Source organism: Pleurodeles waltl, chromosome 2_1 (assembly GCF_031143425.1).
Source record: "Pleurodeles waltl isolate 20211129_DDA chromosome 2_1, aPleWal1.hap1.20221129, whole genome shotgun sequence".
In the NCBI taxonomy this organism is placed as follows: Eukaryota; Metazoa; Chordata; class Amphibia; order Caudata; family Salamandridae; genus Pleurodeles; species Pleurodeles waltl.
In genome coordinates, this window is record NC_090438.1 from 748,746,798 (window position 1) to 748,766,924 (window position 20,127).

The following is a 20,127-nucleotide window of genomic DNA, read 5'->3' on the forward strand; positions in this document are numbered from 1 at the left end:
GTTTCCCTACAAAAAAAAGTATGCCGAAGAGTGGGGGGATGACCAAGGTTTGGGATACACTGTTTCCATAAGGAACAGGCTCACACTGATTTGCATTTGGTGGGCACCTGTCTAGGTCCCTGGTAAAAAAAACAATAAGTTAAAACCTTTTACCCAAATAAGGACAACAATAAAAAACAATACAGGCATAAGAGACCCAAAGCAGGGTCCCCAAACCCAACTCTTAAGCCAAGAATGCATTTCTTTTTGGGTTGGGGTCACACCCCAAACATCCCCCCTGAAGCTACGCCCCTGCACATCCTGTGCATTACAACAAGGCCAAATGATACTATACGAATAATGAGGGTTCTCATTATATATATACATCATCATCATATCCAGTTATGGACATTTTAGCATGCACGCATGTATTGCAATAATCAGAAAAATTATTTGCTGAGGGCAGAGAGATGTATAGTTTTAATCCATGAGCAGCACTGTATGGTTTTTCGTAACTTAAATTGCTAGCATCGATGTTTATAAGGGTACTGAAGAATTCAAAGCATAATCAGAACTATATTAAACTGAACAATTCTATATTGCCTACTTGTGCTCGTTCTTTCAGAACCTGGCTCTTTCGAAACAGTTGATCCGAGGTGTGTGGAAGGACAGACTTCACGAGGTCATTACTCAGGAGTTTGAGTGCTTCTTCCGAATGTTGACAACGGGAGGAACTCTGAAAGCCGTGGAGAGCGTCTTACAGAAGAGGTCAAAACTGTGACATGCACCAGAGCGACCGCAAGAATTGACACCTCCACGTGTATTTTTCCAATGCTGTTACCCGGACATAATCTTGATCTCCCAATGGTGTCCACTCTCTGCACAATATAATTTGGTTGACTATGCATGCACGAATTTAATATCGTTAACTCTGGTATAATATCTTTAACTCTGTTTATGTACTACTCTTTCATGATAACAGAGAAAGTTTGAGAAGCCTGAGATGTGCACTATTTTTTACAGCAGCCTACCTAACGGCCTCTTTCATAACTTTGGCGGATGGTGAAACGACATTGGCAAAATGCCATTACCACCTACTTATTTTGGTATCCTGGGCTTTTTTACCTTCAATTTCACAAGGCAGTTTTTAGATTTATCAAACGGTAACCACAAATGAATCCCCTTCCACACATACTTGCAGGTAATACCTTGAAGGATTTGTGCAAGGAAAAACCAGGAACCCATGTGCGAGTTGCACCTAACTTGGAATATGAAATTGACTGCAAACAAGTCATTCCAGATTTACAGCAGGATTTGTAATGAAAGCATGTTTCATGTAACCTTTTCATACTTGAGAAAGTCAAAAAGCAGTGAATATATCTCAGATTTCTTTTAGTACTGTTAAATGTACCTTTCAGAAACTAAATATTTTCTGACTCAGTCACAGAGACCAGTGTAACAATAAATCGATTCTGCTACACTAATGGGTCCATAGCAAAGGTACACTTAAAACCAACCATAACTTAACCTCGACTCCTCAGCACCCGAAATTTAGGTGCAGCTTGACTTGATTTAACGTAGTTAGACATCCTATGTGTGAAGTTGCTTAAAATATCTCCACTAAACATTTTAGGCTTCACTCGCTTAAAAAGTGAAAAGGAACGTTTTTCATCAACCTATAGCATTTGTCGATTTTATAGAGGTGTCATGCTCGTAATTTCTGTATTAATGATCTACAACAATACAACACAGATTTTCATTGCCTTTAAAACGTATAATCATTGGCACTGTATCTTTGCTTTTGTACAACTGAAACTAGTGGTGAACTAGTTTTCGCTTTCTGCTTCTATGTTATTCTCTTATTAGTATATAAATATAACCCAGCTGTTGCAAGCATAAGCACATTGGCTTTTTAATACTTTTTACTCCCCACCCAAGTTTACTTTTGATGGAACTGTACATTTGGGAAGTGACAGCAAGGAAATAGCTTCCTGCTTTATTTGAGTGACTGTGGGCCTGAATTAGATGTTGATGGTGCTAGCGCGCCTGGTCCTTAGTAAGTAAACTTACAAGGGGACGCGTATAGGTCGATTAACCTTTTGAATCGCATGGAGTATCCTAATCATGCAGTGATTACTGAACCAATAATCAACATCAATAAATCAATATCAATACTCAAGGAACCAAGAAGGAAAACTCTACTAATCAGAAATAACCATCACTCAATGGACAAGGTTAAATATTTTTATTCCCTATTGATTACAATTCTAATCAAATGTTAAATTTGCCTTTTATTAATCAATCTTTATTAATCATCAAGAAAACATTATTCTCCAAACGAATCATAAACATCAATGCAAATCATAAGTCAGTGATTATCAACATTAATGGAGTAATTCAGCAATGCAAATTTGTCAGTCAATTGTCACCGTCAACGTCTCCCCTGTCAGCCTACCTAACCAAGATTAGCATCAGCATGTGGGTCTTCATGCGAAAACAATTTGAATAAAACGTTCATTTGGAAAAATCTAGCTAAAGAGAGAAAATCTATTCAGAAAACAGCACAGTTGGCACCTAGAAGAAAAGGCACAATTTTGTCAGTCACATTTTCATAGCTACGTATCCAGGATGGATCAGCAGCAAGTCAGTCTTCGTCCCCAGGTCATCAGTGGTCAGCTACGTATCAGGCTCACATAGTATAAGCCCAATTATCAGCACTTCGGACAGCATCTCTTGACGTCATCAACTTTCTCCTCGCAGTTGGCTCGAAGAATCCTCTAACTAATACTATATCATGCTCCTTAGCTATTTTGCTCAAATATCTAATGATGGGTACAAAATAAAACACTAGATCATGGTTGGAATAAAAATACTGTATATACTCTTGATTATAGAATCTGGTTAGTAGCAAACTACAAGTTATGCCGTATGTTAGTGGTAGACTATGATACGTAACCCCTTCTTCAAATCAAATCAAATCAAATCAAATCATTAACATTTATAAAGCGCGCTACTCACCCGTGCGGGTCTCAAGGCGCTAGGGGAAAAAGGGGGGGTTATCGCTGTTCGAACAGCCAGGTCTTTAGGAGTCTCCGGAAAGCGGAGTGGTCCTGGGTGGTCCTGAGGCTGGTGGGGAGGGAGTTCCAGGTCTTGGCCGCCAGGAAGGAGAAAGATCTCCCACCTGCCGTGGAGCGGCAGATGCGAGGGACAGCAGCGAGTGCGAGGCCAGAGGAGCGGAGGAGGCGGGTGGGGACGTAGAAGCTGAGGCGTCTGTTGAGGTATTCCGGTCCCTTGTCGTAGAGGGCTTTGTGTGCGTGGGTGAGAAGTCGGAAGGTGATCCTTTTGCTGACAGGGAGCCAATGCAGGTGACTCAGGTGTGCGGAGATGTGGCTGCTGCGGGGTATGTCGAGGATGAGGCGGGCCGAGGCGTTTTGAATGCGTTGCGGCCGATTTTGGAGTTTGGCTGTGGTCCCGGCGTAGAGGGTGTTGCCGTAGTCCAGGCGGCTCATGACGAGGGCATGGGTCACAGTTTTTCTGGTGTCGGCGGGGATCCAGCGGAAGATCTTGGGGAGCATGCGGAGGGTGAGGAAGCAGGCGGAGGACACGGCGTTGACTTGCTTGGTCATGGTGAGAAGAGGGTCCAAGATGAAGCCGAGGTTGCGGGCGTGGTCTGTGGGTCTGTGGGGGTCGGTGCGGTGCCGAGGGCCGTGGGCCACCAGGAGTTGTCCCAGGCGGACGGGGTGTTGCCGAGGATGAGGACTTCCGTTTTTTCAGAGTTCAGCTTTAGGCGGCTGAGCCTCATCCAATCTGCGACGTCCTTCATACCCTCTTCTAGGTTGGTCTTGGCGCTGGCGGGGTCCTTGGTGAGGGAGAGTATAAGTTGGGTGTCGTCGGTGTAGGAGGTGATGATGATGTCGTGCTTGCGTACGATGTTGGCGAGGGGGCTCATGTAGACAATGAAGAGTGTCGGGCTGAGTGATGAGCCTTGGGGTACACCACAGATGATCTCGGTGGGTTCTGAGCAAAACGGAGGGAGGTAAACTCTTTGGGAACGGTTTGAGAGGAAGGAGGCGATCCAGTCCAGGCCCTGGCCTTGGATCCCGGTGGAGCGGAGGCGCGTGATTAGGGTGTGGTGACAGACGGTGTCAAAGGCAGCCGAGAGGTCGAGCAGAATGAGGGCGACTGTTTCACCGTTGTCCATCAGGGTTCTGATGTCGTCAGTGACTGAGATGAGGGTGGTTTCAGTGCTGTGGTTGGCTCGGAATCCGGTTTGTGAGGGGTCGAGCAGGTTGTTGTCTTCCAGGAAGGTGGTCAGCTGTTTGCTGACGGTCTTCTCTATTACTTTGGATGGGAAAGGCAGAAGAGAGATGGGGCGGAAGTTTTTTAGGTCGCTCGGGTCAGCCGTAGGTTTCTTTAGTAGGGCGTTGACTTCGGCGTGTTTCCAGCATTCGGGGAAAGTAGCAGAAGAAAAAGAAGAGTTGATGACGGTCTGGAGGTGCGGGGCGATGATGTCGTCGGCTTTGTTAAAGATGAAGTGCGGGCAGGGGTCCGAAGGGGCGCCGGAGTGGATAGAGTTCATGATGGATTTGGTTTCTTCCGTGTTGATGTGGGACCAGTTGTTGAGGGTGATGGCCGTGGATGCCGGTTCGGTGGTGTATGGTTGGGTCTGGTGTCCGAAGCTGTCGTGGAGGTCGCTAATCTTGCGATGGAAGAAAGTGGCGAGGGATTCGCACAGATCCTGTGAGGGCGTGACGGCGTTGGCGTTGGTGCTGGGGTTGGAGAACTCCTTGACGATGCTGAGGAGTTCTCTGCTGTTGTGTCTGTTTTTGTCCAGTCTGTCGGTGAAAAAGTTCCTTTTGGCAGCGCGGATCAGGTGGTGGTGTTCGCGGGTAGCGTTCTTGAGGGCGGTCATGTTGTCAGCGGTGCGGTCCTTGCGCCAGGCTTTCTCAAGGGCGCGACAAGTTTTCTTTGATTCTTTGAGGGTGTCAGAGAACCAGAGAGGTTTTTTGGTGTTGGTCTGTCGATGCGTGCGTTTGAGGGGAGCAAGGATGTCTGCGCAGTTGGAGATCCAATTTGTGAGGTTGAGGGCTGCGTCGTTGGGGTCGGTGGTGAGGGTGGGTTGGTTGGCGGCGAGTGCGGAGAAGAGTTGCTCTTCGGGGATCTTGTTCCACTGTCGACGAGGGATGGGTTGGGTGCGGAGGTGGCGGGTCTCGCGTCGGAATGTGAAGTGGACGCAGCTGTGGTCGGTCCAGTGTAGGGCAGAGGCGTGGCTGAAGAAGACGTGTTTGCTGGCGGAGAAGATGGGGTCAAGCGTGTGTCCGGCGATGTGGGTGGCGGTGTTCACCAGTTGTTTGAGGCCGAGGTTGGCGAGGTTGTCGAGCAGGGTGGTGGTGTTGGGGTCGTTGTTTTGTTCCAGATGGAAGTTGAGGTCACATAGGAGGATGTAGTCCGGCGGGGCGAGGGCGTGCGGGGAGATGAAGTCGGCGATGGCGTGGCTGAAAGGGGCGCGTGGCCCGGGAGGACGGTAGACGAGGGTTCCTCTGAGGGTGGTCCTCGGATCGGTGCGAATCTGAAAATGCAGGTGTTCAGCGGCGAGAGGGGTGTCTTCGGTGGAGGTGGTGACGCTGATGGAGTCTTTGAAGACGATGGCGATACCTCCTCCTACCTGGTTGGTGCGGTCTTTTCTGGAGATCTTGTAGCCTTCGGGGATGGCAGTGGCGATGTCAGGGGCCGAGGAGGCGTTCATCCAGGTCTCCGTGATGAAGGCGACGTCCGGTGCTATGGAGTCCAGGAGGTCCCAGAGTTCAATGGCGTGTTTGTGGACGGAGCGAGCGTTGACTAGGATGCACTTGAGGTGGTTGATGGCGCGTGGGCTTGTGGTCGTGGTTGTTGCGTGGTGGAAGGTGCGTTTGCAGGAGTTGCAGGCGAAGGGTCCATGGGTGCGTTTGGGGTGAGCTTGGAAGCAGGTGTTGGAGCGTCCTGGGTTGAGGGCGTGGAGGGTGGTGGGGTCGTAGCGGGTCAGCAGGGCTTGGGAGAGCTGGGGACCAGGGGTCGTGGCGCTGGGCGCGGGCCAGGCGCAGACGGGCTTGCCTCTGGCGCGCCCACTGCGCACTCGCGCAGCGGCCGCCATATGAGGTAGGAGGGGGGGAGGGGTCAGGTGGGGGCGAATGGGAGCTGGGGGGCGGGGGCGTGCAGGAGGTCACGGCGGGAAAGCGTGAGGGAGGGGGGGACAGGTAGAGTGAGAAGAGCTGGGGGAGGGGAGTTTAAGGGTGGAGGGGGGTGAGTGTTAGGAGGTTTAGGAGATAAGGGAGAAAGATAGGAGTAGGGTTGAGAAGATAGGGGAGGGGGGGTTGTAGAGGTGGGTGAGGGTGAGAGGTAGAGTGAGAGGATAGGAAGATAGGTAATAGAGGGGGTGCTGGAGGGGGGGAGAGATAGAGAAATAGATAGAGAAAATAGATAGGGAAATCGATAGATAGGGAAATAGATAGAGGGATAGGAAGATAGGAGGAGGTGGAGAGTGAGGGAGTTAGATAGTGGGATAGAGAGATAGAGAGATAGGTAGATAGGAGGAGTGAGGGAGGTAGGTAGATAGTGAACGGGTTAGATAGGAGAGATAGAGAGGGGGATGCGAGTCGGGGAGGGGGATGAGGCAGGAGCAGGAGGGCAGGCGCGGGGATAAGAGGACGGAGGAGGCAGAAGAGCCGAAGACAAGAAGAACAGAAGACAAGAAGAACAGAAGAACAGAAGAAAGGAAGATCAGAAGACCGGAAGGAGAGAAGAAAGGAAGACCGGAAGAACACAGAAGAACACAGAAGAACACAGAAGAACACAGAAGAAGATACAGAAAAACGAAGAACAGAGGGCAGAAGACCACAGAAGAAGATGAGGAAGAAGAGAAGAAGAGTGAAGACGGGGGAAAGAAGAGTACAGAAGAAGATTACAGACGAGGAGCGAGGAGGAAGAACAGAAGAACAGAGAAGAAGAAAAGAAGAAAAGAAGCAGGAGCAGGAGAGAGGGTGAGTAGCGCGGGGCAGAGCGAGGGGCTGGGAGGGGGGGGTACTTACTGTGAGGTGGGTCTCAGGAACTCAGGAACCTGGAGGAGCTGCAGCGGCAGGGGGAGCGACCTACCCTTGGGTCAAGGGTCGCTACCACTGTCGCGCAGCGGCCGCCATATGAGGTAGGAGGGGGGGAGGGGTCAGGTGGGGGCGAATGGGAGCTGGGGGGCGGGGGCGTGCAGGAGGTTGCGGCGGGAAAGCGCGAGGGAGGGGGGGACAGGTAGAGTGAGAAGAGCTGGGGGAGGGGGGTTTAAGGGTGGAGGGGGGTGAGTGTTAGGAGGTTTAGGAGATAAGGGAGAAAGATAGGAGTAGGGTTGAGAAGATAGGGGAGGGGGGGTTGTAGAGGTGGGTGAGGGTGAGAGGTAGAGTGAGAGGATAGGAAGATAGGTAATAGAGGGGGTGAGGGAGGGGGGGAGAGATAGAGAAATAGATAGAGAAAATAGATAGGGAAATCGATAGATAGGGAAATAGATAGAGAGATAGGAAGATAGGAGGAGGTGGAGAGTGAGGGAGTTAGATAGTGGGATAGAGAGATAGAGAGATAGGTAGATAGGAGGAGTGAGGGAGGTAGATAGTGAACGGGTTAGATAGGAGAGATAGAGAGGGGGATGCGAGTGGGGGAGGGGGATGAGGCAGGAGCAGGATGGCAGGCGCGGGGAGAAGAGGACGGAGGAGGCAGAAGAGCTGAAGACAAGAAGAACAGAAGACAGGAAGAACAGAAGAACAGAAGACAAGAAGAACAGAAGAAAGGAAGATCAGAAGACCGAAGGAGAGAAGAAAGGAAGACCGGAAGAACACAGAACACAGAAGAACACAGAAGAACACAGAAGAAGATACAGAAAAACGAAGAACAGAGGGCAGAAGACCACAGAAGAAGATGAGGAAGAAGAGAAGAAGAGTGAAGACGGGGGAAAGAAGAGTACAGAAGAAGATTACAGACGAGGAGCGAGGAGAAAGAACAGAAGAACAGAGAAGAAGAAAAGAAGGAAAGAAGCAGGAGCAGGAGCAGGAGAGAGGGTGAGTAGCGCGGGGCAGAGCGAGGGGCTGGGAGGGGGGGGTACTTACTGTGAGGTGGGTCTCAGGAACTCAGGAACCTGGAGGAGCTGCAGCGGCAGGGGGAGCGACCTACCCATGGGTCAAGGGTCGCTACCACTGTCGCGCAGCGGACGCCATATGAGGTAGGAGGGGGGGGAGGGGTCAGGTGGGGGCGAATGGGAGCTGGGGGGCGGGGGCATGCAGGAGGTTGCAGCGGGAAAGCGCGAGGGAGGGGGGGTACAGGTAGAGTGAGAAGAGCTGGGGGAGGGGGATTTAAGGGTGGAGGGGGGTGAGTGTTAGGAGGTTTAGGAGATAAGGGAGAAAGATAGGAGTAGGGTTGAGAAGATAGGGGAGGGGGGTTGTAGAGGTGGGTAAGGGTGAGGGTGAGAGGTAGAGTGAGAGGATAGGAAGATAGGTAATAGAGAGGGTGAGGGAGGGGGGGAGAGATAGAGAAATAGATAGAGAAAATAGATAGGGAAATCGATAGATAGGGAAATAGAGAGATAGGAAGATAGGAGGAGGTGGAGAGTGAGGGAGTTAGATAGTGGGATAGAGAGATAGAGAGATAGGTAGATAGGAGGAGTGAGGGAGGTAGATAGTGAACGGGTTAGATAGGAGAGATAGAGAGGGGGATGGAGTGGGGGAGGGGGATGAGGCAGGAGCAGGAGGGCAGGCGCGGGGAGAAGAGGACGGAGGAGGCAGAAGAGCCGAAGACAAGAAGACAAGAAGAACAGAAGAACAGAAGAAAGGAAGATCAGAAGACCGGAAGGAGAGAAGAAAGGAAGACCGGAAGAACACAGAACACAGAAGAACACAGAAGAACACAGAAGAACACAGAAGAACACAGAAGAAGATACAGAAAAACGAAGAACAGAGGGCAGAAGACCACAGAAGAAGATGAGGAAGAAGAGAAGAAGAGTGAAGACGGGGGAAAGAAGAGTACAGAAGAAGATTACAGACGAGGAGCGAGGAGGAAGAACAGAAGAACAGAGAAGAAGAAAAGAAGAAAAGAAGCAGGAGCAGGAGACAGGGTGAGTAGCGCGGGGCAGAGCGAGGGGCTGGGAGGGGGGGGGGACTTACTGTGAGGTGGGTCTCAGGAACTCAGGAACCTGGAGGAGCTGCAGCGGCAGGGGGAGCGACCTACCCTTGGGTCAAGGGTCTTCCACAGAGGAAGGAATTTGCATACACACAAGACAATTCTTTGCATCCATTATCTCCACATACTTTCTCAACAACTGATAGAAAACATTAGAAGAAAGCTCTCCTCGTGCATTAGTATAATCTTGCAAATATTTTTCATCTGGCTTGAACCTCTCTAAAGCGGTTAGTATAGTAGACTCATGAACAGGAACAATAGCAACTTCTCTCATCTCATGAATAGACATACCCACAATCATTATTATAAACATTATTCCACACATAATTGCCACTCCAACACTCAAATATCTGCAATAACTAATATTTCTAATGCAATTATTTAACTCAGCCATGATCTGAAAAATCAAAAATATGTGTCTTTCTTGCGATTCATTTTCACACACGAGAACCCTTTTCTCCTTTGTCAAAATCGGTTAGCAGCTTGTCACATCAGGTTTTCAAATGTCATCTCAGGTTATCAATGTCTTTTCCGGGTTTATTTCAACAGTCTCTTTTTAATTTTCCTTCAGATTAATTCAACAACTCAGTCTATTGCCCCCTTTCAGGTTGCATCAAAGGACTGATTCGGAACTTCTCTCTCAGAGCAAAAGGACATGAACTTGTTTTGCCATTCACTTGTTGCTGCATATGCCCACTCAGGACCTGCGTATCTTCGACTTGCTACTCTCTTTCTTTTCAACCTTAGCTCTCCTGCTAGTTCTCCTTCACTTAGTTTGTCTTTTCTTGTAGTGTCTACTTCTTCCTCTATTGCTTCATTTATAACCAACTCCTTCTTCTTGCCTATTTGTGATTCAGGCCAATTATCTCATTTCCTTGTTCCTTCTGTCAGTAATCTCTTTAAGATTGGACTCTTCTCTTTCCTTCTATCTGTGGTGTTTTCTCTTGATAGACCTGCAGCAGGTTCAGGAGGAGTCAGATCACTTTCACTTTGATCCGTCTTGACTCTTTCCCCTTCTAGGTCCGGCACTTGGTCTGCTTGTGCTTCAGCACCGTCTACTTCTGGGAGAACTCCTCCGGTGCTTGGTTCTCCAGTCACCTCCGTTGGGTTAGACTCTTGCTCTGCTTCTTGTGCTCCTGCACTTTCATCTCTTACTGGGGTAATTGACCCATCTTCCACCAACTCTGGGTCAACTTCAGGCTCAACTTGCTCTGGCTCTGGCTCATGAAGTGCCACTTGTTTCCCTGCTGTTGGTGCTCTCAACAACACTTCTTCATGATCTTGTGGACTCACCACTCTCTAGGTATGGCTCACATGTATCCAGTTAGCTAGTCCAGCACACTTCACAGCTGTCATAGTTGTTAGCACCACCGGGTATGGGCCCTTCCAATGCGGCTCTAGGCAATTCTTTCACACATGCTTTTTGATGACGACCCAATCTCCAGCTCTCAGATTGTGACCTGGGTCATGGATGGGTGGCAGGGTAACGGCCTGCACCTGCTGAGAGAAAGATCGAACCACATCAGCCAGACCTTTGCAGTAGTCCAACACCATATCATCTGTAATATTGACAAGAGCATTTGCTGGAATTGCTGGCAGCCTCATTGCTCTGCCCATGAGAATCTCATGGTGTGACAGTCCTGTCTTTCTGTCAGGTATATTTCGCATTGACATCAACACCAAAGGTAATTCGTCTGGCCATTTCAGGTCTGTTGCAGCACACATTTTGGCAATTCTTGATTCAAATGTACCATTCATTCTGCTCAATGTTTAATGCTGCACATTCCAGTTTGATCACTTCGTTATTGAAGTGCGTTTCCCTATCTGATTCCAAAAAGATCGGAAATCCGAACCGTGGTATTAATTCTCCAAGCAACAGCTTTGCAACTGTAAGACTGTCATTCCTACATGTGGGGTAGGCTTCAATCCAATGACTAAACACACACACAATCACCAACACGTACTTCAGTCCACCACATGCAGGCATTTAAATGAAATCCAACTGCATTCTGCTGATTGGTCCTCCTGCTCTTCTAATGTGACTCAAATTCACCACTGTCCCTTTTCCCACATTTAGTTGCTGACAGATCACATATCTATGACATACTGCCTCGGCTGCTTGTCTCAATTTTGGATTAAACCAGTCAAAATTGAACAATCTAACCATGGCATCTCTTCCAATATGTGCTTGTCCATGATAGTAGCAGGCCATCTGAGTCAACAAACTGTTTGGCAGTACCATCTGGCCCTCCTCATAAACCCAAATCTCCTCTGGTCTTTGAACACATTTAAACTTCAACCAAAGCCTTTTCTCTTCCTTGTCTGCATTTTCCTGCAACGTTTTTAATTTTTCTAAAGTGTCAATTATTTTTAAAGCAAAACTTACACTATTTGTTTCTTCTTAAGGCATTAGTTCCCACTTGTCTTTAAAAGATATACAGTTCAATAGGCAAAACCTTGCGACTTGATCTGCATATCGATTTCCCAAAGAAATGTAATCCTGTGTCTTTTGGTGTGCACTGCATTTCACCACAGTAACTTCTTCAGGTAACTGAATTGCGTACAACAACTCTTTTATCCGGTCGCCATTACTCACTGGTGTTCCAGTTGAGGTCATAAAACCTCGCTACGACCACAATTGGCCAAAATCATGAACAATTCCAAATCCATATTGACTATCAGTGTAGATTGTGACTCTTAACCTCGCAGAGACATAGCAAACCCTAGTAAGAACTACTAGTTCTGCCACTTGTGCAGAATACACACCCGGAAGCCATGAAGCTTCTAATGAGCCTGTAATCGTGCACACAGCATATCCAGCTTTCAGTGTGCCTGTTCCATCTCTGAGACACGAGTCATCAACAAAAACAATTTGGTCATTTTCTTCTAAACATTTGTCTCTAATATCAGGCCTCGGTTTTGTAATTAGTTCAGTTACTTCAAGACAATCATGTTCAATATCTTCTTCTTTTTCAATTTCAACAGTATCACTTGGAAGCAATGTTGCGGGATTCAGCACGGTACATCTTTTCAATGTTACATTCGGAGCACCCAATATGCTCGTCTCATACCTTGTCAGTCTTGCTCCCCTCAAATATTGGGTTGTCGTCCTTGTCAGTAAAATCTTAACAGAATGTAGTACCATTACCGTCAAAGGGTATCCCATGACTACCCCCTCACATTGGAAAAGACTTTGACCAACTGTGGCTACTGCGCGCAGACAACCTGGTAAAGCTGCTGCAACTGGGTCCAAGATAGGTGAAAAATAAGCTACTGGGTGATAAGCACCTCCATGGACCTGTGTCAAGACAGACAAAGAACACGCATCCAACGTTCATGACAAAACAATGTGAAAGGCTTTGTGTAATCAGGCATTACCAATGCTGGAGCTCTGCACAAACTCTCTCTCGATTCGGTGAAAGCTTTCATCTGGTCTTCGTCTAGTGTAATAGGATCTGTAACTTCCTTATGTGTCAACTGTTTTAAGGGTTTGGCTATTGCGGCAAAATTTGGAATCCACTGTCTACAATACCCTACCATTCCCAGAGACAAGAGACATTCTGACATCTCTCTGAGAAGTCGGGACTTCTCTGCAGAATCAAAGTGATCCTTTCTCTGGAAATTCTTCTCAACCCCTTTTCAATCTGATGTCCCAAATATTTCACTGACTTCTGACAATACTGTAATTTCACAGGCGAGACTTTGGCGGTCATTATGAACATGGCGGGAAAGACTGCCGACCGCCGTGTCGGCGGTGAACAGAATACCGCCGTCAGTGGTGAATGGAAACCCGCCATATAATGAATGAAAAACCCAACCCCGCCAAAAATTCCCAGACCACCACTCCCTGCCTTGACTCTGTCGGCGGGAATCTTGGCCCACCCCACCCTTCCACCGCCAAGCACACCCACCAGTGGCGTAGCGTGGGAGGGGTGCAGGGGGGGCCGCCCGCACCGGGCGCAACATCTAGGGGGGGCGCGCTCGCACTCGCGAGTGCTAATATCCACGGGTTAGGGGGCGCAAATTACTTGCCTTGCCCCGGGTGCTGACAACCCACGCTACGCCACTGACACCCACTGTCACAGTGTCCTTTCCTCGGGATCTGCACGTTGCTGAACAGAAGGCCCACCTCCCAGCGTCACCAACTCAGAAATCTATTATAGCACAGAGTTATGATGAAACCAGTCGGGGGAAGGGAATTAGGGTAGGGAACAGCAGGGAGAGAGATCTGAAGAGGAAAGCTTAGAACAAATATGCACTTACTCATTCATAGCAGTATAACTCATCAATGGACTCTTGACTAAATGCGTCTCCGTGATATCAGATGGAGACCCCTTTTGAAGTGAGGGCAAAGCCCCCTTCTTTGAATCATGGAACACGAACAAACTACAACCTCAGAACCAAGAGATGGCGAGAGCTTTGGACTATGATCATACTGTAAATATCAATCCTGTAACATCTACGCATTCATAACATAAGCCTTTGATCATGGCCTAGAAAATCTCAAATAATTAAATGTGCTTTTCAAGTATTATGCTTTCCAAAAAACAATGAAAACTATAATTTTCTTATCTCCAAAAATGCTTTCACATTCACAACTATAAGGCCGGAAAGTTTTTACTCATTGAACTTGAAGCGCTTTGTTCCTTATGCCAGATAGAGCTTTCATTTGTTTCATCTGAAGCGATACGCTCGTTATGCTAAGGGGTGCCTTACTCATGTGGCCTGAATCACTTAGATTTTTGTGCCAAAGGCTTTTTATGCATGTGGATTGAAGCAATTTGATTGCTGTGCCAAGGGCGCTTTCCTCATGTGGACTGAAGCGCTTTAATTACTGTGCCAAGACCGCTTTCCTCACGTGGACTGAAGCGCTTTAATTACTGTGCCAAGGCCGCTTTCCTCATGTGACTGAAGCGCTTTAATTACCGTGCCAAGGACGCTTTACTCATGTGGACTGAAGCGCTTTAATTTCCGTGCCAAGGCCGCTTTCCTCACATGGACTGAAACGCTTTAATTACCGTGCTAAGGCCTGAAAATGCTTTGCTCGTTGTACTAAGGGGTGCTTTACCTTTTGGAAGTATCAACTCCCTTCAAGATTTGGCTCATCAAGACCTTACCGCTACGAGTACGACCTACTCGTATCAGAATTCACCATGGAAACAAGGGTACTCTGATTTGCCGTCCATTTGCCGTGCAGGAAATCTGCTCTTCTTCAGAGGAACCCCCACGAGGTCTGACTGCACTGAAGTCTTCAAAATAGTGAGCAACGTGCTTGGGTGAGGCTGGGCTTTATAGACCTGCCACACCCCAAGATGGCTGCTGCCTCAAAAAACATGGGAATTATAGTCCCTTCATGGAATAGCACTGATAAGTGCATCTTGTCCACTAATGTCCTGAACCTGCAGCTCTATGAGCTTTGGCACAGGGCAGAGGATGCTGATGGCCACCTTTGGAACAAGAGGGGATGACGAGGGGTGTGCATAAAGCGCCACAAAGCCACGCAGCAGAGTTTCGGGCGGGAACAGGACCGCGCATGCCCTTATTCCTGACACCTACATCCCGCCCTCCAAATAATGATGCACAAATCACCTCAGCGGACAGTGGAGTCCGGATGACTATTGGTGGCTGCTACAGCCACGGTCGGCAAGTGGACTCAGCAGCAAGAAGTGCACACATTGCACAGTTGTATCACCCACACACCTGGCACACATCCAGAACCCCATAAAACACCCATAGACACACCCTAGACAGAATCCCTTGCAACGAAAGCAGGACAAGAAGACGGAGAGTACCAGAGCAAGACAGCGAACACCAGCATACAGGAGACACACATCGACCCACAGAAGAGCACCCTTACCTCGTCCCCAGTCCCGACAACATCCACCACACTCACCATGTCCCTCCCCAAAAATCAACGCTTCATTGAAAGGGTGATAAGGACCATGGTGGACAAGATCCTGAAGGTAGAGCCACAAATCTTCGGGTCCGAGGTGCAGCACACACCCATCGCCCAGAAATTGGAGCTGTGGCAGACCATTGTGAACAGGGTGAATGCAGTGGGACACATCCACGCACCAGGGACGACATCCGGAAGAGATGGAACGACCTGCCAAGATATGGCACTGGAAACCCAGTTAAGAACAAGGCCCCCTCCAACAATTGACTCTGCTACTAATGCAAAGCAACCATCCCACCCATTCCCCAACAACACTTAGCTGAGGGCAATATGAAGTACTGTTCGACAAAATGGACCCATCAATACCATCCAACAAGGCTGCCACCAAGTTGGTTTTGAGAACCCCCAACCCTTACGACTCCCATCACTGTATATAGCACAATTCACTCATTTCTACCAATAAAACACATTTCACACCTGTAACACTGTCCCCTGTCTTAAATTGTGAACAAAGTGGAGTATGGATGCAACTGGCAGAGAACAACTTTATTGACAATTTTGTGCATGATGGTAGTCCTGTGTGCCCAAATGATGGCAAGGAGGGAATGCATACATTTTCAGTCAGTACCATGCAGAAGTGGGCCATGTATCGCCTATCATGACAAACCCCCCATATGACAGAGCACACTGACAGTATTAGTCACTAACCCCAATGACAAGCTTAAGTCTCACATAGTTATTGGAAGTAGAGTTGTATCAGTTGGTTCCTGGAATTGACATCTTCCTCATCCTCACCATCACTCTCCTCACTTCTCTGAGGTAGCTGATCAGGACCTATAGCACCCTCCACCTCCAAGAGGGGGATAGAATGTCTCACTGCCACGTTGTGCAGCATGCAGCAGGCCACCACTATTCTACACACCTTATCAGGCCCATAGGCCAGGGAACCCCCAGAGATATGTAGACACCGGAATCTAGCCTTCAGGAGACCTATAGTTCGCTCTATTACCCTCTCAGTATGTCCATGGGCCTCATTGTAATTCCTCTCTGCATTCGTCCTGGGATTCCTCACTGGTGTCAGGAGCCAACGCAAGTTTGGATAGCCAGAATCACCTAAAAAATGGTGCAATACAGACTCGTCATTATTATGTCCCTTAATCAGACAGGCTGGCTTTCTGCAATGTGTCAGTTAGTGACAGGTAAACATACCTATGATCCATCCTCTGTCCTCTTGTAGTTGTTCCATCTTCTGTGGCACACTACTGTTCCTCAACACAAAGGAATCATGGACTGAACCTGGAAACATGTCATTCACATGGGAAATGTACTGGGGTGCAGTACATACCAATTGGATGTTCATGGAGTGAAAGTTCTTCCTGTTTCTTTACACCTGTTCACTCACTCTTGGGGGGGATGATAGCTATGTGTGTGCCATCGATGGCACCTAAGACATGGGGAATGTTGGCAAAGGCATAGAAGTCAGACTTGATGGCAGGGAGGTCAGTACTTTGGGGAAACTTCACATAGGATTGCAGATGTTGTACAAATGCATTTAGAAATCTTGTCAGTAACTGGCTGAACATTGGCTGTGAGAAACCAGCACCCATGCCCACTGTCACCTGAAATGAGCCTGTGGCCAGGAAATGGAGTGCGTAGAGCACCTGCACCTCAGTTGGAATGGCATGCCGATTACGATTTCCCGGAGTTAGTGCAGGATCCAGTAATGCACAAAGGTCCTGAATAGTTGCACGTGTGAGTCTGTTAGTGATTATGATCTGACGCTCCACCATGGTCCCCATATCCACAAGTGGTCTGTACACCGATGGTGCCCTTCCTCGCCAAAAGGGTTGATACCTATGAGGGGTTATAAAAAGGAGTGATGAAAACACATACATAGGCACACTTGTCATCATATGTGCATGGCATTGTTCATTACGGTGTCTCTACAATAACTGCTACCTGACAATAACTGCTACCTGACAGATATACATGTACATCACAAGGAGGGAACAGAGTATTTAATGTGTGTTACAATAGTGAATGGCCAGAGGCCTAGGTGCATCTTGTGGCTAGTAGGGCCTGCATTGTGAGTATTAATTAATTGTAGATGCATAGGTAAAGGCAAAATGTCTGCCCACTGTAAATCTGCCCTTTCATTGTGGAAGTGACCTCATACTGCTAGCGGTTGATGTCACAGCGTAAGGCGGTGTTTACCGCTGTTCGCACCCTCATTGGTTAACATGGGTGCCAATGGAGAATCCTGGCGTATCATGATCGCCGCCGGCTGTGACGGTGCACACCGCCACGGAACGTACACGCGTTCATTATCGTTTGTTCACTTGACTCCCTGATCTCGTGCAGACAGGTATGGCATTCTGTGTACTGCTCTGGCTATGTATGTGCCGCGTGTTGCAGGGGAAAGGGCCTCGGCCTTCACCCAGGAAGAACTGGAGAAGCTAGTGGACAGGGTCCTGCCCCTGTACGCGAAACTGTACGGACGGCCAGAGGTACAGGTGAGTCTGGGTTTGGAGGGCACTGTGTGTGTGTAATGGATGGTGTTGATAGCACATATGTGTGCACCTCTGACCCTGCATGGGCCATGGTGCCTGTGAGAGGACTGTCCATCCCATAGTGGACGATTAGCCAGCTGTTCCTATTGTGCAAGAGCCTGACCTCTGTGTTTCATTTCAGTGTCACCCTTCTAGGTCAGCGCCCACCAGAAGAGGGCACATTGGCATGCCATCGCCAAGGAGGTGCGGACCCTGGGGGTCTACAACCGGCAGAGCACCCACTGTCAAAAGAGGTGGGAGGATCTGCGGCGCAGGGCGCAAAAGATCACTGAAGCCCAGCTGGGGAAGTCCTCCCAATGTGGAAAGGGGTGCCCGTCGGGCACTGACCCCCCCTCATGCGATGGATCCTGGCGGTGTCGTACCCAGACCTGGATGGGAGCTTGAAGGCTGCACAGCAGTCACAAGGGGGTGAGTACTGACTGACCATACTTCAGTCTGGAATTTGACTGCTGTCCATCTACTGTGTGTTCCCCAAAGCGTGTAGGGGGGGGGCCTGTCATGTTTCACCTACTTCTGCTCCTAAGGTATTTCAGGGGATGGATGAAGAGCAGTATTCTGGTCAGTAGTCTGGGTGGGAGTATGTCTGACCATTATGTACCTGCATTCAGCTATTTACAAGTGTATCTCCTGTTTTGTCTCCCAGTCCCTGTTCTCTTGTGTTGGTTTGGTACAGCATCAACATCAGGCGAGGGAGCTGAAGCATCGGCACATGGGGAGGCAGTGGCCCATGGATCCTCAGAGGCAGAGACAACGGACGCCCAGGGGACCAGTGGGTGGGAGGGCGAGGGGACTTCCAAGTGGGGGGCTACTACCACAGGAGGTAGTGACTTTGAGACCTCCTCCGATGGGGGTCCCCCGGCGGTGGCGGACCCTAGTGCACACACCACTACCGTGACATCTTCCGCCACCCCCATTCCATCACCGCCCTCCCTTCTGCTTCCCACCGAGTTGCCCGTGCCCACCCATCCAGAAAGTTGGGCGTCTCCTTCGCCCCAGGCACCTCCTCCCCTGCCCCAGTCATCCCTGCTGCCCTCACAGAGGAGGCTAGTGACCTCCTGAGAACCATCTCTGTAGGCAGACAACCATGGTCAATGCCATCCAGGGGCTAGCATCAGAGGTGCAGCAGACAAATGCCTATCTGGATGGCATTCACGGTGCCGTGTCTGCCCTACAGAGATCTTTTCAGGCTCTGGCCTCCTCTTGGACAGCAGCCAGTTTCCCTGGCCATTCTGCCCCCCCTCCAACCTCCTCTCCCCCTTCCAGCACCCCACTCCCTTCACCCGTCCAAAGCACACATTCAGACACGCTGACAGGCACATCAACACACAAGAACCACACTTCAAAACACAAGCACCACACCTCCCACCACAAGCATTCACACAGCCAACAGACACCTGCACACACAACAACGTCCACTTCCCCCAGTGTGGCCACCTCTTCCGCCTCCCTGTCTGTCCCCTCTACATCCACACCCTCATGCACTGCACCTTCACTCACTATTACTGCTCCTCTTCCTGCACTCACCACAATAGCAGAGAGCCATGCATGCACATCATACACCACACCTGCACTCACCACCTCTACTATAGTTGACACATGCAGCACACTTACCAGACTTGCAGACACCCACACATCGTACAGCCACACTAGCTGTCTGTCTTTTCCCACTGTGTCCACCCCCCCACCTCCCAAGACACAGAGACGCACCAAGACACCCACCCATCAGCCATCCACCACACCACAGCATACTGAGCAGTCACCTGCACCCACTACACACACCCCTGTCGCGGTTCTCAACGGTCTTACCCTCGCAGCGGAGTGGCGTAGGGGAACGGTCCTTGTTCCGACGGGTTCTGCTCTGGCCGAGGTAGGGGCGACCCCTTCCGGTAGCCACGGTGCTGTTTGGTATGAGCGAACCACTACAGTCCGTGCCCTCCAGAAGGAGTCCCAGAGGAAAAACCCCAGTAGGGTAAAAAACCTCCACAGGAACTCCCTGAAACGAAAAGGAGGACACCAGGGTATTAGGACCGCAGTTCAGGAAGGCAGGAAAACAAAGCAAATCAGGAACAGACAGGATTCGCAGAAGGATATCAAATAGGAGCGTGACTATCACCAAGGAGTGTTGCAACGCAATGAACAGGCAGTTGGAATCCCCTTAAATACCCCTGGAGAGGAAACAGGAAACAGGAAGTAGAACACCGCCATCTTGGATTGGGGAAAAGAAAACAGTAATGAATTAGGTATGTGTGTTAGACAATGCATGCTGGGTAGAGAGGAAGTGGTAAGCATGCTGGGAAGAGAAAAAAGGCAAGTATAAAGAACCCCCAGTGTAAGGGTTCGGTTTGTCCTAGGAACATCGGTAAGTGGTGGTGGGCAGGTGAATACATGCAAGAGAAATAAATGTTAAGCGCATAATGCGCTGTGTGCGGCCATGCCTGAAACCCCCTCGGGGTTTCAGGCTCTGCCGCGTCTGCCTTTAAGGCAGAACTTGAAAAA

General features: G+C 49.2%; 1 protein-coding gene across 1 annotated transcript in view; it reads left to right on the forward strand.

The window, feature by feature from the left end:
- The window catches only part of LOC138268125 (enoyl-CoA delta isomerase 2-like), a 1,004,455-nt gene extending 1,002,244 nt beyond the window's left edge, over positions 1 to 2,211 (forward strand). Inside the window, exon 8 of the mRNA XM_069217527.1 lies at positions 605 to 2,211. Coding sequence (XP_069073628.1) covers positions 605 to 760 — 156 coding nt within the window. The 3' untranslated portion in view covers positions 761 to 2,211. The remainder of the gene's footprint in view (positions 1 to 604) is intronic.
- Positions 2,212 to 20,127: the final 17,916 nt, after the last annotated feature.